Raw genomic sequence first — 22137 nt, forward strand, 5'->3', positions numbered from 1 at the left:
ATGTGTTTGGAAGCCATGGTGGAACCCCCTCTAAAATTGTGTTCCAAGTGCACTAATGTGTCTATACACTTTAAAGATCATATTGTGTCACTTAAAAATGTAGCCCTAGATGATTCTCTGACGGAAGGTAAGGAGGATAGCCCGTCTTCCTCTCCCCATGTGTCGCCACCAGTTACGCCCGCGCAAGCGATGCCTAGTACCTCTAGTGCATTGGCCCCTATTACATTACAACAATTAGCAACAGTCATGGATAATTCCCTTGCGACATTTCTATCCAAACTGCCAGTTTTTCCTACAAAGCGTGATAGCTCTGTTTTAAGAACAGATTATGAGCAGTAAGAAGCTTTGGGAGGTTTATCTGATGTACCCTCACAACACTCTGAAGTGGCAGTGAGGGATGTGATGTCTGAAGGAGAAATTTCTGACTCAGGAAAGGTTTCTCAGCGGGCAGAATCAGATTCATTAGCGTTTAAATTTAAACTGGAACACCTCCGCGTATTGCTTAGGGAGGTATTAGCCACTCTGGATGATTGTGATCCTATGGTGGTCCCAGAGAAATTGTGTAAAATGGACAAGTATCTAGAGGTCCCTGTATACACTGATGCGTTTCCGATCCCTAAAAGGGTTGCGGATATTGTTACTAGGGAGTGGGATAGACAAGGTATCCCTTTTGTCCCCCCCCCCTATTTTTAAGAAAATGTTCCCAATAAATGACCCCAGACGAGACTCGTGGCAGACGGTCCCTAAGGTTGAGGGAGCGGTTTCTACTCTTGCTAAGCGCACAACCATACCAATTGAAGACAGTTGTGCTTTTAAAGATCCTATGGATAAAAAATTAGAAGGTTTACTGAAGAAAATATTTGTTCAACAAGGTTCCTTCTCCAACCCATTGCCTGCATTATTCCTGTAACTACTGCAGCGGCTTTCTGGTTTGAGGCGCTGGAGGAATCGCTCCAGACTGAGACCTCATATGACGAAATTATGGATAGAATTAAGGCTCTAAAGCTGGCTAATTCTTTTATCACGGATGCCGCCTTGCAATTAGTTAAGTTAGCGGCAAAAAATTCAGGTTTCGCCATAATGGCGCGCAGAGCGCTTTGGCTCAAGTCATGGTCGGCCGATGTGTCGTCCAAATCTAAATAGTTAAATATCCCTTTCAAGGGGGAAGACTCTTTTCGGGCCAGAGTTGAAAGAGATTATTTCAGAAATCACAGGGGGAAAGGGCCATACTCTCCCTCAGGATAGGCCCTTTAGGGCTAAAAACAAAGCTAATTTTCGATCCTTTCGTAACTTCAGGAGCGGTCCCGCTTCAGCCTCTACAGTTGCAAAGCAAGAGGGTAGCGCTTCACAGCCCAAGGCAACCTAGAAGCCTTTACAGGGCTGGAACAAGGGTAAACAGGCCAAGAAGCCTGCAGCTGCTACTAAAACAGCATAAAGGGGTAGCCCCCGATCCAGGACCGGATCTGGTAGGGGGCAGACTCTCTCTCTCTTCGCTCAGGCAAGAGATGTTCACGATCCCTGGGCAGTAGAGATTGTTACCCAGGGATATCTTTTAGAATTCAAGGACTCCCCTCCAAGGGGAAGGTTCCACATTTCTAGTCTGTCTTCAGACCAGACAAAGAAAGAGGCGTTCTTACGCTGTGTAGAAGATCTACTTGGGAGTGATATGTTCAGTTCCAATTGCAGAACAAGGAACGGGCTTTTACTCAAACCTGTTTGTGGTTCCCAAAAAAGAAGGAACTTTCAGACCAATCCTGGATCTAAAAATTCTAAACAAATTCCTCAGAGTCCCATCATTCAAGATGGAGACCATTTGAACGATCTTACCAATGATCCAGGAAGGTCAATATATGACTACCGTGGATTCAAAGGATGCGTACCTACATATCCCTATCCACAAAGATCATCACCAGTTTTTCAGGTTCGCTTTTCTGGACAAGCATTACCAGTTTGTGGCTCTTCCCTTCAGTCTGGCCACGGCTCCCAGAATTTTCACAAAGGTGCTAGGTTCCCTTCTGGCGGTGCTAAGAACCGCGGGGCATAGCAGTAGCGCCTTATCTAGACATCCTAATTCAGGCATCGTCTTTTCCCAGAGCCAAGGCTCACAAGGAGATTGTACTGGCCTTTCTAAGGTCTCACGGGTGGAAGGTGAACATCGAAAAGAGTTCTCTGTCCCCGGTCACAAGGGTTCCCTTCCTGGGAACACTAATAGATTCGGTAGAAATTAAAATATTTCTGACGGAGGTCAGAAAGTTAAAGCTTTTAACTACTTGCCGAGTACTTCATTCCATTCCTCAGCCATCTATAGCTCAGTGCATGGAGGCAATCTGATTAATGGTAGCAGCAATGGACATAGTCCCTTTTGCTCGAATACATCTCAGACCACTGCAACTGTGCATGCTCAAACAGTGGAATGGGGATTACGCAGACTTGTCTCCTCAGATACAATTGGACCAGAGACTCTCTTCTCTGGTGGTTGTCTCAGGATCATCTATCTCAGGGAACATGTTTCTGCAGACCAGAATGGATCATTGTAACGATCGATGCCAGCCTGTTAGGCTGGGGTGCAGTCTGGGACTCCCTGAAAGCTCAGGGCCTGTGGTCTCGGGAAGAATCTCTTCTCCCGATAAACATTTTGGAACTGAGAGCGATATTCAATGCACTTCAGGCGTGGCCTCAACTAGCTGCGGCCAAATTAATCAGATTTCAGTCGGACAACATCACGACTGTAGCTTACATCAATCATCAGGGGGGAACGAAGAGTTCCTTAGCAATGAAGGAAGTATCCAAAATAATCAGGTGGGCGGAGGATCACTCCTGCCATCTCTCAGCAATTCACATCCCAGGAGTGGACAACTGGGAAGCGGATTTTCTAAGTCGTCAGACTTTTCACCCGGGGGAGTGGGAACTCCACCCGAAGGTTTTTGCTCAGCTGACTCAGCTTTGGGGCACTCCACAGTTGGATCTGATGGCGTCCCGTCAGAACTCCAAACTTCCTCTATATGGATCCAGGTCCAGGGATCCCAAGGCGGTATTGATAGATGCTCTAGCAGCGCCTTGGTCCTTCAATCTGGCTTATGTCTTTCCACCGTTTCCCCTTCTCCCTCGTCTGATCGCCAGAATCAAGCAGGAGAAGGCTTCAGTGATTCTGATAGCGCCTGCGTGGCCACGCAGGACTTGGTTTGCAGACCTAGTGGACATGTCATCTGTTCCACCATGGACACTGCCATTGCGGCAGGACCTTCTAATACAGGGTCCATTCAAGCATCCAAATCTAGTTTCTCTGCGTCTGACTGCTTGGAGATTGAACGCTTAATTCTATCAAAGCGTGGTTTCTCCGAGTCAGTTATAGATACTCTGATTCAGGCTAGAAAACCTGTCACCAGGAAAATCTACCATAAGATATGGCGAAAATATCTTTGTTGGTGTGAATCCAAGGGTTACTCATGGAGTAAGATTAGGATTCCCAGAATATTATCGTTCCTTAAAGGGACAGATATCTGCTTTGTCTATTCTCTTACACAAGCGTCTGGCAGAGGTACCAGACGTTCAAGCGTTTGCTCAGGCTCTAGTCAGAATCAAGCCTATTTATAAACCTATGGCTCTGCCATGGAGTCTTAATCTAGTTCTTTCAGTTCTTCAAGGGGTTCTGTTTGAACCTTTACATTCCATAGATATCAAGTTATTATCTTGGAAAGTTTTGTTTTTGGTAGCTATATCTTCTGCTCGAAGAGTTTCAGAATTGTCTGCTTTACAGTGTGATTCACCTTACCTGGTGTTTCACGCAGATAAGATTGTGTTGCGTACCAAACCTGGTTTTCTTCCTAAGGTTGTTTCTAACAAGAACATTAACCTTCTCTGTGTCCTAACCCATCGTCAAAGAAGGAACGCCTGCTACACAATCTTGATGTGGTTCGTGCTTTAAAATTCTATTTACAAGCAACTAAAGACTTCAGACAAACATCATCCTTGTTTGTCGTTTATTCTGGTAAGAGGAGAGGTCAGAAAGCGACTGCTACCTCTCTTTCCTTCTGGCTGAAAAGCATCATCAGGTTGGCTTACGAGACTGCTGGCCAGCAGCCTCCTGAACGAATTACTGCTCATTCTACCAGAGCTGTGGCTTCCACTTGGGCTTTCAATAATGAGGCTTCTGTTGAACAGATTTGTAAGGCAGCGACTTGGTCTTCACTGCATACTTTTGCCATATTTTACAAATTCGATACTTTTGCTTCTTCGATGGCTATTTTTGGGAGAAAGGTTTTGCAAGCAGTGGTGCCTTCCGTTTAAGGTACCTGTCTGGTTTCCCTCCCTTCATCCGTGTCCTAAAGCTTTGGTATTGGTATCCCACAAGTAAAGGATGAAGCCGTGGACTGGATACACCTTGCAAGTAGAAAACAGAATTTATGCTTACCTGATAAATTACTTTCTCTTGCGGTGTATCCAGTCCACGGCCCGCCCTGGCAATTAAGTCAGGTAAATAATTTTTTTGTTTAAACTAGTCACCACTGCACCCTATGGTTTCTCCTGTTTCTCCTAACCTTTGGTCGAATGACTGGGGGGCGGAGCTAGAGGGGGAGCTATATGGACAGCTCTGCTGTGTGCTCTCTTTGCCACTTCCTGTAGGGAATGAGAATATCCCACAAGTAAAGGATGAAGCTGTGGACTGGATACACCGCAAGAGAAAGTAATTTATCAGGTAAGCATAAATTCTGTTTTTTCCACCACATTCACTTTACCCTTCCGATTGCTTAGAGCCGGCAAAGAGAATGACTGGGGGGTGGAGCTAGAGGGGGAGCTATATGGACAGCTCTGCTGTGTGCTCTATTTGCCACTTCCTGTTGGGAAGGAGAATATCCCACAAGTAAAGGATGAATCCGTGGACTCGATACATCTTACAAGAGAAAGCAAGCATTTAATAATTATTACAGGAGTAAGTTTTAACAATGTTTTTATACACAATATGAAGTGTATTAGAGGGAAAACTATGACAATTTCAATCCCACAATCTTCATAAGCGGTTATGATATATACACACACACACGTATGAAATAGTCATCCACTGAAAGCTCTTTTTATGCCCCACTCCCCAAAAAATAAAAAAATGTTTTTCATAGATAAAATAAAAAACACAAAGGCTCTGTGTAAACTAAGTGATAGCAAAAAATGCTAAAAATACTCCACTATGCGTTTCACCTTTTTAACCCCTTCGCTACCATGAATTTCAGAGAAAACCTTACCCAAAGTACTAAATAGAAATGCCAAAACAGCTTTTTTTTTGTCATTTAAGCAAAGAAACTGTGAAAAACCTCAGTACAAAGGGACACTAAACTCAAATTTTTTCTCTTTCACGATTCAGACAGACTTCCCAAACCCAGCCCTCAGGACCCTTACTCAGGCCCGAAATTCATTATATCTTAACTAGAGCACAGGTGAAATAATCAGCTGATGTGTGAGCTGATTGATTCACCTGTGCTCTAGTTTAGATATAAATGAATATATGGCCTGAGTAAGGGCCCTGAGGGCTGGGGTTGGGAAACACAGAGAGTGCATACAATTTTAAGCCACTTTATAATTTACTCCTAGTATCAATTTCTTTGTTCTCTTGCTATCTTTATTTGAAAAAAATAAACAAAACCCCCAGGAATGTAAGCATAGGTGCCAGCCCTTTTTAGGTTAAGCACCCTGGGTAGCACCAATAAGCAAGCATTACCCAGATGCTGAACCAAAAATGGGCCGACTCCTTTGCTTACATTCCTGCTTTTTCAAGTAAAGATAACAAGAGAACAAAAAAATTGATACTAGGATAAATTTGAAAGTGGCTTAAAATTGCATGCTCTCAGTGTTTCCCAAATGCAGTCCTCGGGACCCTTACTCAGGCCAGATATTCATTATATCTTAACTAGAGCACAGGTGAACAATAAGCTCACCCATCAGCTGATTATTTCACCTGTGCTCTAGTTAAGATATAATGAATATCCGGCTTGAGTAAGGGTCCTGAGGAATAAGTTTGGGAAGTCTATCTGAATCATGAAAAAAAAAAAATGTGAGTTTACTGTCCCTTTAAGTACTGAGGTTTTTTTCTCCGGTTGCTTTGCTTAAATGACAACAAAAAAAAGCCGTTTAGGCATTTCTATTCACTGCGAGTTTCACCTTTAACCCCTTTGCTACCATGAATTTCAGAGAAAACCTTACCAAAAGTACTAGAGAAATTTTAGCATTTTTGCTATCACTCAGTTTACACAGAGCCTTTGTGTTTTTAAATTTTATCTATGAAAAACTTTTTTTTATACTAGGAGTAAATTTGCGTTTAGTATTCCTTTAAGGTAATAAACCCAACTCTTCTGGTTTAAAACAAGTGAATGTGACAATATATAAAGAAACAAATACTCATATGGAAATCAATAATTCTTTTAGATAAATAAGAGTACCTGATTCCAGTTGGAGTAGAAACTTCATGTGGAAACATGTCCTTCAGAACATCCCTTTCTGTTTTCTTCTCATAAGTTGTTTCTATTCTCTATTTAAAAAAAAAAAAAAAAAAGTTAACATAGCATTACTGAATCTACATAAAATATGATATACAGGGAAACCATACAACCCAAGAAGAATGTGAATAGAAAAAAAGAATTCATCACCCCAAGTGCATTAAATATATTTTAATCTTCCCTGTTTCTTTATGGGGGTTACAAACTTTGTTATTTTCAATTGCCTTGTATTTTTTGAGGTCTTCACAGAGTCTTCAAAGAGGTCCTTAGTTTCCTTCGACATGAAGAAAAACTTGTTATTTGACCGAAGTACAAACAACTCAAAAATAAAAGAAGAGGATGAAAATGTTCAAGTCATCACCTCTATTAAGGCTGTGTCCAGAAGATCGATGGAATTTGTACAACCAATAATATCAACATCAATAACCCTTTTATGAAGAGACCCTGCTTCCAAGTACTGTAACAAACTCAAACAATGACAAACTTAAAAAATTGGAACCAACGAAAACAAAGTACCAATACTTCAGATTGAAGATAAAATAAATGTCATGTTTTGCCATGTTAAAAAAAAAAAAAAGAAAATTTTTTAATCTAATTACAAAAAATACATTTTAATGTCAACACTACCAATAGTTAATGTATAAATAAATACACTGTATAAGTAAGCTTTCTGTATTTGTTGGTAATTATATTTAAAATTCTGAAGTGCATGCCATAAATATAAAAGGTGTTATTGTAAACAAATATAATATATACAAGTTACAGGCAAAGTCTTCAAAGGCTTCAATCACTGTGCTAAGAAAAACAAACCCCAAATCCTAAAAATAGTCTATCACACAGTTTTAGATAATTATTTATGGCTGTTAATTTATCCTTTCAAAGAGAGGCCACACATGCGGTCAAATCATATAATCCACGTTACTGAGAATCAGTGTAAAATATCCAATGTAACAAAGGCTACCTGTATTTTAAGTTGAAGATTTATACAATACATGACTTAATTTTTCAATAATCCTGTAGCTTTTCAAAAATAAAAATGTGCCCGATTACACAATAAGCCATCTTAACTTGGAAGTATTTACTTTTTCACTGATCAGCTGTTTCCTTGGGGTCCTTCTTGAAAAATCTGTGAATTCATTGACTGACAACAATGACTCTGCATGCTTGAAACTATCAGGCACCTGATTGACAACCTGCCGGGATTCAATATGCTCATATGTTGTATAAGCCTAAATAAATAGAAGAAATGTAATTAGGTGGGATAATAGTTTTCCTTACTGAAAACAAGTTATTATGAGCAAATTAAAAAGGTATACATTCAGTTAGTGCTGGCCTATCAGGTGCCAGGAGGACCATCATACCCAGAAAATACTTAACGTTTCCGCACTAAGGAGTCAAGGGCCAATGGTGAGTATATTTTAGTGTTAAAAGGATGGAAAGGTGAAATGTGCACACTTGCATTTACATTTTAAATTGAACCATTTTTTGCAATACACATATGCATTAATTAAAAGTTATAACTGTTTTTCAGCAGCAAATACATATATACTGAGTGCCCCATGCACCAGCACTCAAAAACCACAGCATCTGGAGTCAGCAATGGCTTGTATGACACAAATTAAGTAGTCACTGACACTACACACCACCACCAGCTTTCTGAGGTGTGGTGTTTGAATCCTGATGCTCTCGTCACACGTGGCATATGTGCATATGCCATCAAAACATTAAAACCTTTTACTATTAGATTTTTTTGCTAATGGAAGCATAATACAAATATTTTGCTATTTAAAATGAAATGCATTTAAAGGGACATAATACTCATATGCTAAATCACTTGAAACTGATGCAATATAGCTGTAAAAAGCTGACAGGGAAATATCACCTGAGCATCTCTATGTAAAAAAGGAAGACATTTTACCTCACAATTTCCTCAGCTCAGCAGAGTAAGTTCTGTGTAAAAAGTTATACTCAGCTGCTCCCAGCTGCAGGTAAAAAAAATATATATAAAAAAAAAAAAAAAAATGAAGAAATGAACAGCAGCCAGCAGTGCTGAGGTCATGAACTCTTACTGTGATCTCATGAGATTTGACTTAACTCTCATGAGATTTCATAGTAAGCTTCCTTTACCCGATTGGTGAAATAATATGAGAGTTCACGAGGCTCATCCTTTCAGCTGTCCCAGGACAGACACACTAAAATGCTGCTTAGAAATCCTTTACAATGGGATGTGGCTACTGAGGAACTTTTGAGGTAAAATATCTTACTTTTTTACATAGAGATGCTCAGGAGATATTTTCTAGTCAGCTTTTTACAGCTATACTGCATCACTTTCAAGTGTTTAAACATTTGGGTATTATGGCCCTTTAAGCATATTTCATTTTTTCCATTTCTAGCTCTTTAATATGTCACTGTGTGCAAATTAAATAAAATTTTCTTTTAGAGTAACTGAATGATACATATAGTTGGATAGTAAGCAGGCATAGTGCATGGTTTCAAGCTTAAAATTACAATTTGCTGTGTCTCCTATCGTATTGCTAGGCCTCCAATTTGTTTAACTACTCTGGTGTTCCTTGAGAATGTAAATGTGTTTCTGTCCTGAAACACCTCCCTCTATATAAAATAACTAAAGGAAGACTATACAGAATAAAGTGACCAATGGCAAAAACTATTTAGGACAAACAAACATAACATCATAAACGGTCTTATTTGAGAGAAAAGCTCAAAATTGTTCCTGGTAATAGTATTGGTTACAAAACTAGTAATAAATGTAAATATAATTGAAAGGAATTAATCATACTTAGAAGTACTGAATGTATATTAAAATTAAGAAAATATATTTACTAGAGATTGGTTGCTTGATGGCACTATAGTTTCAGTTACTGGAGTAGTCTCAGAAATATCTGCATCCTCAAAAGGCAATGGCTCTGCAGCTACAACCTATTCAGTCAGGGGGGAATAAAAAAAATTATATGAATTAAAAACTTAAACCCATGGGCCCTATCGCAATAAAGTCCCATTGATTCAATAACCCTAAATCACCCTTTTCCTTGGGGTCCGCCTTGCAACTGTGGTTGAATCTTTGGAAACGGTCTGAAGACGTCCAAGTTTTGAAGCTCCAGTTGTCCAAGTTGTTTCAGTAACAGTCTCTTCAGATATATTCTAATTAAGAAGTAAACCCAATTAATTTATATACACATAATATACAGACAAACATGAAAGTGACAACACCTAATCCCTTAAAAGTGCTCAGTATTTACCTTTTATGAAATAGTAAATAGTGAAATATTAGGATATAATTTATTAAAAAAAACAAACACCCAACACACTAAAGAAGATACACCAAAATATGTGTTTTAACCTTTAAAATCAGATACCAGTGAGAACGAAGGGAAAAAAAAAAAATTACAAGAGGACTGGTGGATAATTCTTCAACATCAAGGGTAAACTCCTTAGGAGGAAACCTGCTACTTCGTTTAACATTTAGCACTGGCATGACATCTGACTCTTCAGCTGCCTAAATATAAAAAGACTATGCACAATAAGGAAAGTGTTCACTAGTTCTGGACTTTAAAAGAATCAGATCAGTTTCATTAAATAAAAACAAAAAAATAAAAAGGTTTATAAAAATTGGAAAAAAAAAAAAAAAAAAAAAAAAAAAAAAAAACCAGATCAAAAACATTACAATCATTCAGAGAATAAAATCAGGGGAAGAAAATACTGTAAATCATCTCTATGAAATTTATGAGGTCCTAAAACTCCTAAAATATTACGTACGTAACATGTACTCATTTCGCTGATGAGTACCCAGATCAGTCCAGTAACTTTAGAAGCACGCCTCCCACACCATATTAAAGATGCATAAAAAGGGTACGTTAGTAATGTAAATTTCCAAATCACAGTTAAAACAGTTAACATTAAAAAAAAAAAAAAAAAAATTCAAAGAGCATACAATTTTTAACAAATTTACAATTATATTCTGTTAGCAATTTTGCTCTGCTCTCTTGGCATCCTTTGTTGAAAATCAAACCAGGTAGGCTCAGGAGCAGCAGTAATCTACTGGTAGCTAGCTGCCGATTGGTGGCTTAACATATACGCCTCTTGTCATTGACTCAGCCAATGGGGCCGAATTATCAATGTCCACCGCACATTGATAAATGCCGACAGCATGCGCCGTCGGCATCTATCATTGCAAAGAAATGCTTGCGCAATGCCGCCCCGCAGCCGCTAGCAGGGGTGTCAATCAAAAGTATAGAAAAGTATTCACAATCAGTGAAAACCACAGTACATTGTTACTTTAGTAACATACAGTGTGAAGTACAATGATAATATTATACACACTCCAATAAATACTTCAATAAATGAAGACCCAAACCTCCTAGCAATGAGGAATAATAGGGACAGATATTATACCAAGAGGATTACATTCCGATAAGCTGCACTACCTGGTTGCTTACTACATGATAAAATATGATTCTACTATCCCCAAGTATTTTCAAACTTCAACTATACAAAGATTAAAAATTCATAACAAAACTATAGAACAAAGATTGGAACCGTTCCGAGTCCAGAAAGTGCACGGACGTGTCATAGTGTCAACAAAACCTAAATGCCTAAGTAGGCTAAACGTATAGCAAGTCAAATGGCGCTCACAAATAAGCGGTTATAATTGTTGTCACCCACGCCCTCCACACCTAAAAAAAAAAGTTTTTTTTTAACAGCAAGAAAACATGACATTGTTACCATACAATTTTATTTCTAAATGACAAAAGGGATGGTGCATGACACTAAGGGCTCGATTTATCAAAGCCCTACAGCTGCAAGTTCTCACAAGAACTTGCTCGCCGTATTTATCAAGCAGCGGTCACCAGACCGCTGCTTCCCTAACCTCTTTGCCACCTCTAAGGTGGCGAAATTCAATCTCCGCAGTCTAGTCCGACCGAAGAGATTGACAGCTTCTGCCCGCGTGTGATTGGCTGTGCACGGGCAGGGGACGGGATTGCATGCGAGCGCAAAATTGCGCTCGTGTGCAATGGAGAATTGCTGCGGGTAAATTCGCCCCTCCACAGGTGAGCTGAGGTGTACTGGGGCACGTATATGCGCCCCTGTCCGTCTCAGCTTTAATAAATCGAGCCCTAAGACACTAATACAATATCCTAAATGTAGGCACCCATTTTATGATATCAACGTTTTAGAACCACTGATCTAGTCATATTGGATTACATCTTGGCAGTTTACATAGTTTTGTAGGATACTGTATTTTTATCATATGCTATATGTATATTTCTTTTTAATGTAGCCTTTTCAAATCCTCCACTGGCGACATGTTGATACATTTAAAAGGGACATTATACACTCATTTTTTCCTTTGCATAAATGTTTTGTAGATTATCTATTTATATAGCCCATAAAGTTTTTTGTTTTTTTTTAAATAACTGTATAGTTTTGCTTATTTTTAAATAACATTGCTCTGATTTTCAGACTCCTAACCAAGCCCCAAAGCTTTATGTGAATACAGTCAGCTACCTTCTCCAGCTTGCTCCTGTTTGTGTGAATGGTCTTTTCATATGCAAAAGAAGGGGGAGGGGGGGGGTGTCTTATTTGCCACTTGCAGTGGGCTTTCCAACTACCTTTTAAACAGAGCTAAACTGACAGCTTCTAAGTAAGTTTTTAAACAGTTTTATACTGGATTTTTATATCAGTATCTGTGCATCTTATTTATAGTAGTGTCTATTGCATGCAGTTATATATGAAAAACATAATTTATGCTTACCTGATAAATTCCTTTCTTCTGTAGTGTGATCAGTCCACGGGTCATCATTACTTCTGGGATATTACTCCTCCCCAACAGGAAGTGCAAGAGGATTCACCCAGCAGAGCTGCATATAGCTCCTCCCCTCTACGTCACTCCCAGTCATTCGACCAAGGACCAACGAGAAAGGAAAAGCCAAGGGTGAAGTGGTGACTGGAGTATAAATTAAAAAATATTTACCTGCCTTAAAAACAGGGCGGTCCGTGGACTGATCACACTACAGAAGAAAGGAATTTATCAGGTAAGCATAAATTATGTTTTCTTCTGTTAAGTGTGATCAGTCCACGGGTCATCATTACTTCTGGGATACCAATACCAAAGCAAAAGTACACGGATGACGGGAGGGATAGGCAGGCTCTTTATACAGAAGGAACCACTGCCTGAAGAACCTTTCTCCCAAAAATAGCCTCCGATGAAGCAAAAGTGTCAAATTTGGAAAAAGTATGAAGCGAAGACCAAGTTGCAGCCTTGCAAATCTGCTCAACAGAGGCCTCATTCTTGAAGGCCCAAGTGGAAGCCACAGCTCTAGTAGAATGAGCTGAAATTCTTTCAGGAGGCTGCTGTCCAGCAGTCTCATAAGCTAAACGAATTATGCTACGAAGCCAAAAAGAAAGAGAGGTAGCAGAAGCTTTTTGACCTCTCCTCTGCCCAGAGTAAACGACAAACAGAGAAGACGTTTGTCGAAATTCCTTAGTTGCCTGTAAGTAAAATTTTAGAGCACGGACTACATCCAGGTTGTGCAGTAGACGTTCCTTCTTCGAAGAAGGATTTGGGCACAAAGAAGGAACAACAATCTCTTGATTGATATTCCTGTTAGTAACTACCTTAGGTAAGAACCCAGGTTTAGTACGCAGAACTACCTTATCCGAATGAAAAATCAAATAAGGAGAATCACAATGTAAGGCTGATAATTCAGAGACTCTTCGAGCCGAGGAAATAGCCATTAAAAATAGAACTTTCCAAGATAACAACTTGATATCAATGGAATGAAGGGGTTCAAACGGAACGCCCTGTAAAACATTAAGAACAAGGTTTAAACTCCATGGTGGAGCAACAGTTTTAAACACAGGCTTAATCCTGGCCAAAGCCTGACAAAAAGTCTGGACGTCAGGAACTTCTGACAGACGTTTGTGTAACAGAATGGACAGAGCTGAGATCTGTCCCTTTAATGAACTAGCAGATAAACCCTTTTCTAAACCTTCTTGTAGAAAAGACAATATCCTAGGAATCCTAACCTTACTCCAAGAGTAACCTTTGGATTCACACCAATATAGGTATTTACGCCATATCTTATGGTAAATCTTTCTGGTAACAGGTTTCCTAGCCTGTATTAAGGTATCAATAACTGACTCAGAAAACCCACGTCTTGATAAAATCAAGCGTTCAATTTCCAAGCAGTCAGCTTCAGAGAAGTTAGATTTTGATGTTTGAAGGGACCCTGTATGAGAAGGTCCTGTTTCAGAGGTAGAGACCAAGGTGGACAGGATGACATGTCCACCAGGTCTGCATACCAAGTCCTGCGTGGCCACGCAGGTGCTATTAGAATCACTGATGCTCTCTCTTGTTTGATTCTGGAAATCAATCGAGGAAGCATCGGGAAGGGTGGAAACACGTAAGCCATCCTGAAGTCCCAAGGTGCTGTCAGGGCATCTATCAGGACTGCTCCTGGATCCCTGGATCTGGACCCGTAACGAGGAAGCTTGGCGTTCTGTCGAGACGCCATGAGATCTATCTCTGGTTTGCCCCAACGTCGAAGTATTTGGGCAAAGACCTCCGGATGGAGTTCCCACTCCCCCGGATGAAAAGTCTGACGACTTAAGAAATCCGCCTCCCAGTTCTCCACTCCCGGGATGTGGATTGCTGACAGGTGGCAAGAGTGAGACTCTGCCCAGCGAATTATCTTTGATACTTCCATCATAGCTAGGGAGCTTCTTGTCCCTCCCTGATGGTTGATGTAAGCTACAGTCGTGATGTTGTCCGACTGAAACCTGATGAACCCCCGAGTTGTCAACTGGGGCCAAGCCAGGAGGGCATTGAGAACTGCTCTCAATTCCAGAATGTTTATTGGCAGGAGACTCTCCTCCTGACTCCATTGTCCCTGAGCCTTCAGAGAATTCCAGACGGCACCCCAAACTAGAAGGCTGGCGTCTGTTGTTACAATTGTCCAGTCTGGTCTGCTGAATGGCATCCCCCTGGACAGATGTGGCCGAGAAAGCCACCATAGAAGAGAATTTCTGGTCTCTTGATCCAGATTCAGAGAAGGGGATAAGTCTGAGTAATCCCCATTCCACTGACTTAGCATGCACAGTTGCAGTGGTCTGAGGTGTAAGCGTGCAAAGGGAACTATGTCCATTGCCGCTACCATTAAGCCGATTACCTCCATGCATTGAGCCACTGACGGGTGTTGAATGGAATGAAGGGTGCGGCAAGCACTTTGAAGTCTTGTTAGCCTGTCCTCTGTCAGGTAAATCTTCATTTCTACAGAATCTATAAGAGTCCCCAGGAAGGGAACTCTTGTGAGTGGAACGAGTGAACTTTTCTTTTCGTTCACCTTCCATCCATGTGACCTTAGAAATGCCAGTACTAACTCTGTATGAGACTTGGCAGTTTGAAAGCTTGAAGCTTGTATCAGAATGTCGTCTAGGTATGGAGCTACCGAGATTCCCCGCGGTCTTAGTACCGCCAGAAGAGCGCCCAGAACCTTTGTGAAGATTCTTGGAGCTGTAGCCAATCCGAATGGAAGAGCCACAAACTGGTAATGCCTGTCTAGGAAGGCAAACCTTAGGTACCGGTAATGATCTTTGTGAATCGGTATGTGAAGGTAAGCATCTTTTAAATCTACAGTGGTCATGTACTGACCCTCTTGGATCATAGGTAAAATTGTCCGAATAGTCTCCATCTTGAACGATGGAACTCTTAGGAATTTGTTTAGGATCTTTAAGTCCAGGATTGGTCTGAAAGTTCCCTCTTTTTTGGGAACCACAAACAGATTTGAGTAAAACCCCTGTCCCTGTTCCGATCGTGGAACTGGATGGATTACTCCCATTAACAAGAGCTCTTGTACGCAGCGTAGAAACGCCTCTTTCTTTGTCTGGATTGTTGACAACCTTGACAGATGAAATCTCTCTCTTGGAGGAGAGTATTTGAAGTCCAGAAGGTATCCCTGAGATATTATCTCTAGCGCCCAGGGATCCTGGACATCTCTTGCCCAAGCCTGGGCGAAGAGAGAAAGTCTGCCCCCCACTAGATCCGATCCCGGATCGGGGGCCCTCAATTCATGCTGTTTTAGGGGCAGCAGCAGGTTTCCTGGTCTGCTTGCCCTTGTTCCAGGACTGGTTGGGTTTCCAGCCTTGTCTGTAGCGAGCAACAGCTCCTTCCTGTTTTGGTGCAGAGGAAGTTGATGCTGCTCCTGCTTTGAAATTACGAAAGGAACGAAAATTAGACTGTCTAGCCTTAGCTTTGGCTTTGTCCTGAGGCAGGGCATGGCCTTTACCTCCTGTAATGTCAGCGATAATCTCTTTCAACCCGGGCCCGAATAAGGTCTGCCCTTTGAAAGGTATATTAAGCAATTTAGACTTAGAAGTAACATCAGCTGACCAGGATTTTAGCCACAGCGCCCTGCGTGCCTGAATGGCGAATCCTGAATTTTTCGCCGTAAGTTTAGTAAGATGTACTACGGCCTCCGAAATGAATGAATTAGCTAGTTTAAGGACTCTAAGCCTGTCCTTAATGTCGTCCAGAGTAGCTGAACTAATGTTCTCTTCCAGAGACTCAATCCAGAATGCCGCTGCAGCCGTGATCGGCGCAATGCATGCAAGGGGTTGCAATATAAAACCTTGTTGAACAAACATTTTCTTAAGGTAACCCTCTAATTTTTTATCCATTGGATCTGAAAAAGCACAGCTATCCTCCACCGGGATAGTGGTACGCTTAGCTAAAGTAGAAACTGCTCCCTCCACCTTAGGGACCGTTTGCCATAAGTCCCGTGTGGTGGCGTCTATTGGAAACATTTTTCTAAATATCGGAGGGGGTGAGAACGGCACACCGGGTCTATCCCACTCCTTAGTAACAATTTCAGTAAGTCTCTTAGGTATAGGAAAAACCTCAGTACTCGCCGGTACCGCAAAATATTTATCCAACCTACACATTTTCTCTGGTATTGCAACTGTGTTACAATCATTCAGAGCCGCTAACACCTCCCCTAGTAATACACGGAGGTTTTCCAGTTTAAATTTAAAATTTGAAATATCTGAATCCAGTCTGTTTGGATCAGAACCGTCACCCACAGAATGAAGTTCTCCGTCCTCATGCTCTGCCACCTGTGACGCAGTGTCTGACATGGCCCTAATATTATCAGCGCACTCTGTTCTCACCCCAGAGTGATCACGCTTACCTCTTAGTTCTGGTAATTTAGCCAAAACTTCAGTCATAACAGTAGCCATATCCTGTAATGTGATTTGTAATGGCCGCCCAGATGTACTCGGCGCTACAATATCACGCACCTCCCGAGCGGGAGATGCAGGTACTGACACGTGAGGCGAGTTAGTCGGCATAACTCTCCCCTCGTTGTTTGGTGAAATTTGTTCAATTTGTACAGATTGACTTATTTAAAGTAGCATCAATACAGTTAGTACATAAATTTCTATTGGGCTCCACTTTGGCATTGCAACAAATGACACAGGTATCTTCCTCTGAATCAGACATGTTTAACACACTAGCAAATAAACTTGCAACTTGGAATACAATTCAATTAGAATAATATTAAAAACGTACTGTGCCTTTAAGAAGCACAGAAGATCTATGACAGTTGAAAATTAATAAATTGAAACAGTTATAGCCTCAATCCTTATAAACAACACAATTTTAGCAAAGGTTTAATCCCATTAGCAAAGATAACAAATTCTGAAAGCAGGAAACAAATTACAGAATAAACATTTTTTATCTCAGTCAACTATGATTCTCACAGCTCTGCTGGGAGAAATTACCTCCCTCAAAATAAGTTTTGAAGACCCCTGAGCTCTGTAGAGATGAACCGGATCATGCAGGAAATACAATGAGCTGCTGACTGAAATATCTGATGCGTAGCAAAAGCGCCAAAAAACGGCCCCTCCCCCTCACACACAGCAGTGAGAGAGAACAGAAACTGTCAGAAAAAAGATTAAGCAACTGCCAAGTGGAAAAATAGTGCCCAAACATTTATTCACTCAGTACCTCAGCAAATGAAAACTATTTTACATTCCAGCAAAAACGTTAAACATAATTTCTAGTTATTAAACAGCTTTATGTACTTCTTACAGTGTAATTCTAGTGAAGTACCATTCCCCAGAATACTGAAGTGTAAAGTATACATACATGACATTATATCGGTATGGCAGGATTTTCTCATCAATTCCATTGTTAGAAAATAAAAGCTGCTACATACCTCTATGCAGATTCATCTGCCCGCTGTCCCCTGATCTGAAGTTTACCTCTCCTCAGATGGCCGAGAAACAGCAATATGATCTTAACTACTCCGGTTAAAATCATAGCAAAAACTCTGGTAGATTCTTCTTCAAACTCTGCCAGAGAGGTAATAACACACTCCGGTGCTATTTTAAAATAACAAACTTTTGATTGAAGATATAAAACTAAGTATAATCACCATAGTCCTCTCACACATCCTATCTAGTCGTTGGGTGCAAGAGAATGACTGGGAGTGACGTAGAGGGGAGGAGCTATATGCAGCTCTGCTGGGTGAATCCTCTTGCACTTCCTGTTGGGGAGGAGTAATATCCCAGAAGTAATGATGACCCGTGGACTGATCACACTTAACAGAAGAAATGAGTGTATACTGTCCCATTAACTTATATTTATGATATAACAAAAGACTTAGTATAATCCAAATTCTAATATAGTTTACACATTGGAATGTCCCTTTCAATGGGGGTTAAAGCCCATTCTGTAATTTGTTGGACCACGGCATTTTTGCTTTACTTACCCATAACAGTTTAACCCCTTTTTCTTATAAACAAAAGAGAATAAAATTACTTAATACAAGACACATGCATTCAGCTATCTGTTTGCAAAATGTCAAATATAGCCGCAGGTAGAGGCATTCACCTCTTTCTAGAGCCAGATTTAATTGTATTAAAGTCCAACACACAAATCCATATCTTTGTGTGTTGCACTTTCACACAAATAAATCTTGTGCCTGGAAAGAGCTGAATGCCACTACCATTGGCCATATTCCACATTCATTTAGGAAACAAATGGGCAAATGCGCATATCTACACAATACTGTAATAGCAATAATACAAGTAGGATAGCCGTGCCTTATTGTGGGCAACTTTGGGGGGGGGGGGGTGTATATACTGGAAAAGGGCTGACGTTACATTGTAAAAAACTATTTTTCAATCATATTTCTTAGTGTGCAGTTTTAAAGGGATAGAAAGGTTAATAGTAAAATATGCATGGGTACATTTCAGTTTGAAATATAAGCATTATTACAATACACTTCCATTAGCAAAAATGCTTCTAGTAAAAGTTACTGTTTCATTGCATTATATGCACATATCCTGTAAAGGCCTGTGCACCACTATTCAAACCCCACACCTTCTCAGAGAGCTGGTGGTGGTATGTATTGCTTTTGAAGACAGAATTTGTGTCATACAAGCCACTGCTGACTCTCTGAGAAGGTGTGGTGTTTGAATACTGGTGCATGGGCCTTTACAGGATAAGTGCGTATGATGCAGAAAAAACAGTAATAACTTTTACTAGAAGCATTTTTGCTAGTGGAAGTATATTGCAAAAATGCTTGTATTTTAAACTGAAGTACACCCATGCACGCCTAATAATTTTTTTTTACCTTTCTATGCCTTTAAAACGTTTACTGCCCATTTAATAAAATACTCATCACCAATATTACGTTATAGTTTTTTCCATTAAGCAACGTAAAAAACAAAATCCACTAAAATATCATCCAGCATAGATCATATACCTCATTTTGTTCAGTTCTTCTGTTCCGGAGTGTTACTTGAGATTTCGGCCTTCCCCTCAGAGGTTCTCTCTTCTCAAATGTCAGGTCTATCTTGGGATCTGAAAATTAAATATCACTTAACTAATGCTGTGAGACCATTTAAACATCAAAAAAACCAAAGGTTTATAACTTTTGAAATTGTGTTACGAGCAAACCAAGAAGATCAGTATGTTATTGTCTTTCTTTACCTAAATATTAGCTTATTTTTCTATGGAGTGCACAGTGTAGCATGCTGCACACTTAAGTTTTGCCTTATTTCACAATAGGGAATAAAAACACCATATACACACAACCACCATATACACACACACACACACACACACACTTATTAAAGAACAAAAAAACAAAAATATGTCTAAGTATTTTGGTTGGCTCCTACACTTCTAGAATTCATTTCTTAAAGGGCCATAATACCCAAATGTTTCAACATTTGAAAGTGATGCAGTATAGCTGTAAAAAGCGGACTAGAAAATATCACCTGAACATCTCTATGTAAAAAAGAAAGATATTTTACCTCAAAAGTTCCTCAGTAGCCACATCCCATTGTAAAGGATTTCTAAGCAGCATTTTAGTGTGTCTGTCCTGGGACAGCTTAGGGGATAAGCCTTGTGCACTCTCGTATCATTTCCCTATTCAGCTTACTATGAAATCTCATGAGAGTTAAGTCAAATCTCATGAGATCACAGTAAAAGAGTTCATGACCTCAGCACTCCTGATGCTGATTGGCTGCTGTTTATTTCTTCATTTTTTTTTTTTTACCTGCAGCTGGGAGCAGCTGAGTATAACTTTTTACACAGAACTTACTCTGCTGAGCTGAGGAGATTGTGAGGTAAAATATCTTCCTTTCTTACATAGAGATGCTCAGGTGATATTTTCCTGTCAGCTTTTTAGTTATACTGCATCAGTTTCAAATGATTTAGCATATGAGTATTATGTCCCTTTAAGCCCTGACTTACCTTTTCTGCAATGTGTTGTTCCCTGTACCGCACTGGAGATCAGGAAGTGAGAGGAAATTTAAAAAAGAGGAATGTAGCAAATATTTCCATTGAGATAGAACGGAACAGTGACACCCGCAGGCAGAAATTAAAAGTGCAGGTAATTTTTTTTTTAACTCACACTGCCGTTCTTTCTGCAGAGATCCTCCAGTTTCTGCGATAAGAACTTGGGGCCTACACTAACAGTTTTTCTAGATTTTGGGTAGTAACCCATATAGTTCTGATATAGCAAGTTGAACTATTAATCAGTAACAGTATCGTGCATAATTTTAATTTCCAAATTTTTACAAAGTTAATGTCTCTATTCAAATAGGTTTACTTTTGTACCTGTTAGTATAGGTCACTTTATCTTGTTCTTACTTTACATTTTTATTTGATAAGACAAAACACTGCTCCTGTATGCTCTGTGTATAATTGTACATTTACCCCGCACTATTGTGCATCAGTTTAACATGATATGTTAAGACATATTACAAACATGACTTTTCATATCCATTATTGCACATTTCAAGTGCAACCAGCAACGATTTCTTGTGCACTATAATAGTTGTACCAATGAAATTGCTTATATTTGAGAAATATTTGTATTGTTTATACCAATAAGCCATTGTCACATACGTTTTATATTCTTTATTGCATATCTGTTATGTACCGCTTGTGATATATACAATAGGTCATGGATATTTTTAAACGTCAATTCTGTATTGTAATTTGTCAGCCTGTATTTTTACATGTATGACCCAATTATCAGCACTTTAATATATCGAGGAATTCAGTATATACTCCTTACTGATTTCTTCCGTGCTGTGGACACGGACAATTACTGTGCAGTAGCGCCAAACTTTTATCCAATCAACTCGTTTCATAGGGTTTTTAAGAGTAGTATGGGTGTGCACAAACTAGGCTATGATTACAGGACTCTCCCGAAACGCGTAAGCCTCTGTGCTGCGCTTTTCAGTGTTTTTTGTATTCTGGTGGCTTGGTTTACAGCTGTATTTTTAGGTGTTTCAATAAACATAAGTTTTATATTTCACTAACATAGCGTGCAACTACTTTGTTTTAATAACCACACTTCCAGCATCGCCAGAGAACTGCGAGTTCCGCACTGGTGGTTGACGATAATGATTTTGTCCGATTTAAATCAAATACAAAGGACAGAAGGCTACTAGGGACACAACAGAAGAGCATTGAACATGGCCCTCAACTCAAGAATGTTGATCGGGAGAATTGCTTCCTCTGGTCACAGGTTCCCTGAGCTTTCAGAGAACTCCACACAGCACCCCAGCCTGTCAAACTCTGATCTGTTATAATTTCCCAGAATAGGCCCAGGAAGCACATGCCCTGGAGAATGGGTTCCTGAGGCATCCACCAGGATAGAATCTGGTCTCTGGATAAAGAGACATTACCTGAGACAGGTCTAAGTGATTTCCATTCCATTGCCTGAGCATACATTACTGTAGAGGTCTTAGATGAAAGCGGGCAAAAGGAATAGCGTCTGAAGCCATAACCATAAGACCTACCACCTCCATGCATTGAGACACCAAAGGCCGAGAAGCGGATTGAAGTAGATGGCAGGCAGCCTGAAGCTTCTCCCTGCATTGCTCTGTGAGATAAACATGCATGCTGATAGAGTCTGATGATGATCCCTAGGAAGTTCACTCTTGTGTTGGGAATAAAATAACTTTTTTCCAGGTTTAATTTTCAACCATGCGCCGGAAGATACTATAGTAACTTCTCTGTGCGATATATCGCTAAATGTAAAGATGGCGCCTGAACCAAGATGTCATCCAAGTATGGTGCTACCGCAATGCCCTGTAGTTTAACTAAAGCAAG

At 40.1% G+C, this 22137-nt stretch overlaps 1 protein-coding gene across 2 annotated transcripts in view; it reads right to left on the bottom strand.

Annotated features, from left to right (window-relative positions):
• The window catches only part of TMPO (thymopoietin), a 58672-nt gene that overhangs the window by 21066 nt on the left and 15469 nt on the right, over window positions 1-22137 (bottom strand). Inside the window, exons 4-11 of one of the 2 annotated variants that reach the window (XM_053716946.1) lie at window positions 19271-19368; window positions 9892-9999; window positions 9525-9644; window positions 9327-9422; window positions 7554-7714; window positions 6847-6952; window positions 6667-6759; window positions 6429-6517 (exon numbers count right to left, since the gene is read on the bottom strand). In XM_053716946.1, coding sequence (XP_053572921.1) covers window positions 6429-6517; window positions 6667-6759; window positions 6847-6952; window positions 7554-7714; window positions 9327-9422; window positions 9525-9644; window positions 9892-9999; window positions 19271-19368 — 871 coding nt within the window. The remainder of the gene's footprint in view (window positions 1-6428; window positions 6518-6666; window positions 6760-6846; window positions 6953-7553; window positions 7715-9326; window positions 9423-9524; window positions 9645-9891; window positions 10000-19270; window positions 19369-22137) is intronic. The other variant, XM_053716944.1, reaches the window with a different exon arrangement.

Source organism: Bombina bombina, chromosome 6 (assembly GCF_027579735.1).
Source record: "Bombina bombina isolate aBomBom1 chromosome 6, aBomBom1.pri, whole genome shotgun sequence".
Taxonomy (NCBI): domain Eukaryota; kingdom Metazoa; phylum Chordata; class Amphibia; order Anura; family Bombinatoridae; genus Bombina; species Bombina bombina.